General features: G+C 48.1%; 1 protein-coding gene across 1 annotated transcript in view; it reads right to left on the bottom strand.

Annotated features, from left to right (window-relative positions):
* Positions 1-1290, bottom strand: part of CEBPA (CCAAT/enhancer binding protein alpha) — a 2847-nt gene extending 1557 nt beyond the window's left edge. The window contains exon 1 of the mRNA XM_019505279.1: positions 1252-1290. Coding sequence (XP_019360824.1) covers positions 1252-1290 — 39 coding nt within the window. The remainder of the gene's footprint in view (positions 1-1251) is intronic.
* Between the last annotated feature and the right edge of the window lie 5185 nt (positions 1291-6475).

Here is a 6475-nt window from a genome sequence, read left to right as displayed (position 1 = left end):
TGGGGGGGAGAGCTCCCCCCGCTCCCCGCGTTTTGTCCCGTGCTCTCCTGGCACTGTTCCTAAATGGCCCGTCTTCCCCGGCAGCCCAGCCCAGCCCCCGCGGCGCCCTTGGGCCAGGAGAACGGGAGGGAAAGTTTGGTTTTGAAAAGAAGGTGGAGGTTCCCCTCCCGCCAGGCTCCAGGGGAGCCCCCTGCGCACAAGTCCCGGAGCTCATAGGGGAAAAAAATCCTCTGCCATGGCCCTGAAATAATGCTTTTCAGGCCACTGACACTGGGTTTTCAGGGGAAATCACGGTGGGACGTGGAGTGAGCGCTGCTGCCCGGGGGGGAGGGACTCCGACAAGCCGCTCCGCAGCCCGCGCTGGAAAGCAGGGACGCGGTGTCCGAGCTGTCCTGAGGCTGCATCACGACGGGTCTGTGGTGGCCGCAGGGGAAGATGCTAAGCAGCAGCTGGTGGATGGGCGGCTGTGCGGGTTGTAGCCCCGTTGGTCTAAGGACACAGGCAGACAAGTAAATCTGATCTTTCATTAGACCAACTAAAGAGTTGGAAAAAAATTTCTTAGCAAGCTTTCGGGTTTAAAAAAACACCTGACGATGGGGTTTTAAATCTGAAAGCTTGCTAAGAAATTTTTTCCCAACTCTCTAGTTGGCGTAATCAAATGCACAGCTTGCTTTTCCTGATCAATTAAAAATGAGTCTTGGATTTTTGGGGGGGTTCATAAATAATTCTTGCTGAAAACCTGCAAGGCTTTTTTTTCAAAATGTAAATGTTGCCTGAATGGAGCAAGCCCGTGGTCTGTCAGGACCCTAGTCGAGGATTTCCTGCACAACTAAAAGACTGGTAGCTTCACGGGGCGTTTTGAACAAGCTTCCCGTGCAGGAGAGGTGCCCTGGTCTGTCACCAAAACCAGTGCCAGACACTTGAGACGAAAGTGTAAACCTGTGCAGTGCGTGACTCTTCACTGCTCTAGCGTGTGTCTGGTCCTGCTTGCTCCACAGGCGAATAGCCCCATTCGCAACAAAAGGGCAAGTCTTTCTAGTCCAGGATTTTCCCTTTGAGGGGGAAAATCTTTCTAACTTCCAGCCAGTCTTAGTTTGCCTGGAGCTTTTAAGGTCCCATTCTGATACTCAAGTCAACAGGCACAGCGTGTAAAATAAATGGTAATTGCCGCACAACACAATAGAAATATGCAACTAAAATGTTTGCCAGCAAACAACACTACCTGTTATCATGCTTTGAACATACACTCACAGATAGTAGCAATTCTGAAGTTTTCACTTGAACTGCCATCTCAAACCCATTCAAACAAGGGCAGGACATTTGGGATCCTGGGATACTGGGGATTTGGGAATTTGGGATCTTCTGTTCTTTGCTTCCCTCAGTAACAAACAGACAAGTTCCAGTAACTATCTATCCACTTTAAGTACAGTCCTGCTGCGTCCAGCATTTCTCTCCTTAAGCCCAGTTACATTTGTGTAAGTTAAAGTAGACCCTTTTAAAATTAAATTTTAATTGTTGTTAAATGGATTGCAGTAAAGTGGCAATTGTTTCATAAGCTTTACACAAAAGAAATCATTCTTACTGTTTCTGGCATTTTGTCCCTCACTTTTCTACAACACTAGAAATCCGTATGCTAGAAAGCTCAACAGCTAACAGTCTCTCTGGAAAGAGTAAAAAGAAAAAGAACAAACATAAAAACCCTCCAAACACATTTGCATCAATTGAGAAGCCCGACTTCAAGATGATATTTCAGTCCCCAGACCTGTTAGTTTCAGCAAAATGTGTTGAAGAGTTAATTAATTCAGCCCCCAAAAAGGGAAGGATGCCTGTTGCATCATTGATCTCTGGAGCAGGACTGCTGTCAACTCTTGAGGGTGCTATTCTTCCATCTCAAAATAAGATCCTGCTTGCTGATAAATGTAGGACTACGAAAGACAAAATCAGTTTTGGTCCCTACTGCCAGTTAGGAAGATAATTGAAAAGAAAGGCTAAACCATAATCATTAAGAAATACCAGCGTTGGTGCATCTATAAAGGATTTTAGTAGCCCTTATATCAAAGTAAACTAGAGTAATCTTTTCTCTACAATCACTCCTACTTTTTAGACCACAGACTTCCACCAACTGCATAAAGCTGCAGTATCCAGGGGGTTTTTGGTGGGGGGGAGGATTGTTTGTTTATTTTGTTTTTTTTTACTTTCCAGCCTGTGAAGGGCAAGATTTCATATTCTCCATCACCGATATGAGAGGGCATAAAAAGTGTAATGCTTACTATTCATACTACAATACCACTGAGGAACAGACCAGGATCCCAGTATATCAGATGCATTTCATCATGTTAAATTAAAAGATTTCCCCACCATGACAGGGCTTCAGAGTCTCCAGCGTGACAATTTTGTGCATGAACTGCGGGTTGTAGGTAGTTCTGACTGTTAAGGCAGTGTGTATAAATCATGGCTCAGACTTTGAAACTTCAGCAAGTGTTTAGCACAAATGCATAAAACAACTGTATGCAATACTGGACAGAAATCTTTAGATGAACTAGTCAAAACATTTACCCACGTGTAAATAAAAGGGCATATTTTTAAACACACAATGTTCAATATTTAGTTATTCTGATCAGAGCTAATGCCTTTTCTTTTGTAACTTGTAAAAGAAACACATGACTTTATATGCAGCAAAGCAAAATGTCTTTTATTAACTGTATAGACTTAAACTGTGGTCAGTAATAGTTAATTTAGGTACACAAAAATTAGGCTTTGAGAATCAAGAACTGTAGAACAGCAGGAGTCAAGAGAATATTGATAGGAAGTGTCATTTATCTGATACTTCTTTCTTAAGATATCTAGAAACATATATTTATATATATATAAAATAAAGGAAACACTCATGCCAGGAGGACCTCTATGCTCACATCTTCTACCCCTTATGCAGAGGGAACAGAGCTCAGCCACTTCTGTACTCTCTGGATGGATATCTTCGGTCTGCGCCTAAGCAAGACACTGACTAGAAACAAAAGGGAGTTGCTTTTTCAGAAGCAGAGCTGTGGAAGAAAGACATGGATCATGGGGGTTAAGGAAAACATAGTACAGCTCAGAGAAGAAAGATTCCCGGGGGGGGTGCCTGGAGCTACCACGGCTCAACCTCGTGCCACACTGCCAATGAACATGCAGGAACCAGAACACGGGGTCGTCATGTGAACTGGGAGTTGGAGATGCCCCAGGTTAACGGAGGCTTTGTGGCCTGCCTCAAAACCACTACATCATGGTATAATAAAAGTTGAACTCCCCTGGAAGTCCCGTCCCCAGTTATGTCTCTCTGACTTCTCTTGAGGGAGGGAATGATCTGAAACTTCCCATGACCTTGCACACGTGTGAGGATCCTTGGAAAGAAAGAGGTCTTTGGGCCAAATCCCATTCCCGTGGAAGCCAGTGGATGATGAATCAGGATGAGAAGCTTATCCCAGTGGAGCAGACTGCAGGTTACTGCTCCTGCTTCTCATCACTAGGAAGTGGGAGACCCATTAACACCCTGGTTGCAAGGAGCAAAAAGTTACCTTTGAGTAAGCTGCAGACAAAATACCTACACTGGTGTGGCTTACACTGATGTGGTTTTACCCCTGACTGCTTCAAGGGCAATTTTACCCTGGTTGGGTTAGAACTACCTGATTTGCATCAACCTTCCACTTTTTTTTTCTGCCAGTGCAAAGGTCAGTTCCAGTGGTGTGACTGTTGTGTGTCCAGGCCCCAACTTGCCAAACTTAGGTATTTATGTGGTCTCTCTTTCCATAACACCTGATCCCCTTATAATCTTTATTTTCCATCCCAACATCCTATGCGCACTATTCTCTCTCACTGTACTGATGGGAAATTAGGGACACCGGGGCTAAGTGATTCACCCAAGGTCACATAGGAAGTCTGTTTCCCTGAGTCTCAGGCTAGTACGCTAACCTCTGAGCCATCCACGGCAACCCTCTCCTGTTCTGCTTTCCCCAGGAAAACAAACCCTGATATTTTCCTGAAAGACTTAGGAACACTGTTTAATTTGCCCAAAGATACTCCCCTTTCAACTGGGGGAAAAGTTAAATTCAATTTTATCTTTAAAAAAATCCTTTAAAATAAACTGTTACAGGAAATTGCATTTCTTTCTTTTTGTTTGTTGTCACTTTATGGGTTAACAGAGCAGACAGGAGAGCAGAGCTTGATCCAGCCTCCACAGCAGTCAGTAGACAGTCTATCCTGGACTTTAACAGGAGCTGGCTCAGGCCCCTAAATAGCACGGAAACATGTTAGCAATAATAATTACAGAAAAGAAAAGGAACAAGATATCAATGACCTCCCACAGTCCCAAGTCTAATCCTTTTCTCCCCCCAACACAGATCAAAGGCTTTACCCCTTCATACCTGGTTGGCTGCTTTTTTGCCACCTGAGGTTTAATCCATTAAACATTTACTTGGCCCATAGCAGGCTAGTAGCCCAGAACATGACTCCCTGATAATGGTGCATGTTTGACTGACAGCTCTAGTCTGTTGTGAAACCAGACTGGCCTCTAAATTTATCTGGTGGGACTGCAGGTCTCCAGCACATTTTCCCACCTCTGTTTTAAGAGCTCCAGCTAGGTAAGGGAATAGCATCCTTTGACAAATTATTCACCCTAATGATGCCATGAGGATACTATCATCATCAATTCCCTCTAACAATACTTATTAGCAATGTGAACTATGAAAGCAGCTGACAACTGAATACATTCACACCTGTTACATTTTGTGCTGTGGCATATTTGTTTAAGCATTCCCACATAATATTAAATCACATTAAAATAGTCTTAAAATGATCTTTCAGTAAAGAGTTGTTTTTGCTTCATTACTACAATATTTAGGTGACTGTGGGTACGTCTATGTGAGGCATTTAACTGTGCTGTAGTGTAGTTTACTGCTCAGTAAGTGCATGTGTCTACATGTACACACACTTACTGCACAGTAAATGAAGCGAATCACAGTAGCGGTTAGTTACTGCGCAGTAATGCACATATAGACTCCAACCGGGAGTAAATTTGCTCCTGGTCAGCCCTGCCACTAAGGGGCCAGCCAGAGGCTAGCCCCAGGGCTCCGGGCTGGGAGGCTCTCGTGCCCCAGGGCTGGGCAGGCCCAGCTTCAGGTGTGCAGGCATTTTGACCCCTGGGATACATATGCAGGGAGCCAGTCCCCTGTGTTCTGCTGGGCAGGCCGCAGGCCAGCTGTGCCGGCCTGCCTGCACCCTGGCACCACTACCTAGCACCACAGTGCCGTGCAGCTGCCAAGCCCGTGCCATCCAGGCCTACAGGGTACTACAGGCTCCTGCTAGCCTGTCATCACCCAGGCCCAGCTGCAGGCAGCTTGACCTGCCTGCAGCCCACCCCCAGCATTCTGCCCAGAGTCTGCAGGCACCGTGGGGCTTTGCCTCACCATGTGAATGTCAGTCCCAAGCTGGGCCCCTGCACTGGGCACTGCAGGCAGCTGCCTGGGCCCAGCAGCACAGGGACAACCACATAGAGGCCCAGAAAGCCAGAGTGGGACCCAGCAGCTCAGGGAGCCCAGGCCAGCAACTGCTCTGACAACTCCTTCTGCAGCCTCAGCCTCAGCCCCAGACACAGGGTGTGGCTGGCCATGTCACTGCCAGCTGCCAGCAGTGCCAGCTCCTCCCCAAGGAGGGCCCCCAGCTGGGTGCCTGCACTCCACACCCTGCCATCTGAGGACACTGCCCGGAGCTGCATGCTGCCGCTGCCAGCTGGAACCAAGTGGAGCTGCTGATCATGCCAGTCCCAGCTATGTGGTAAGACCCACACTGGGGGGAGGGCCCTCCCCTCCCTTCGCCCGCCCCTGCCTGGCCCGCCTACACTCCCCTGGCCCTGGTTTCCCCTCCCCCCACAGCATGCAGGGAGGCAGGAGACAGTGCAAAACTTTACTGAGCAGCCCGTGCACCCAGAGTTGGCTGGACACGGGCCTCTCATACACCAAACAATGCATCAATAGCCATGCATCAACAGCCATAGGTAGCCCTCCAGGTGGTGGAGGAGATTGCAGGGCAGCCTGGGTTTGCCCCCTGCACCACTGAAGCTCAGGGTCCCATGCCAGGTGCGCAGGTGCACCCAGGGCACCATGGCAATCAGCAGCAGCAGGGCATAGTTGGTGGGGCAGCCCTTGCTCTGTACAAACAGCTCCTTGTGCAGCATCTATAACATGTACAACATGGGCATGCTCAGGGTGCAGCACTGGCATGGTGGGGTCTGGCCCTGGAGCACCTCTTTGGAGATGCCCCTTGTGGGGAGGGTGGGGACATGGACAACTCCTCATCCTAGTTGTCTGGGAGCCCTGCATCCTCCAGCCCAGGCACCATGGCCTGGGTGGTAGCACAGGAGAATGGCTGGCCTGCAGGACGAAGGGGGGGAAGAGGGCTCTGGAGCCATAGCAGCAGGTGCTGCCAGGAGCCTGGCCTCTCC

This window comes from Gavialis gangeticus, unplaced genomic scaffold (assembly GCF_001723915.1).
Source record: "Gavialis gangeticus isolate Ggan-Ray unplaced genomic scaffold, GavGan_comp1, whole genome shotgun sequence".
Classification (NCBI taxonomy): Eukaryota; Metazoa; Chordata; order Crocodylia; family Gavialidae; genus Gavialis; species Gavialis gangeticus.
This window is presented reverse-complemented; position numbering and strand designations above follow the sequence as displayed.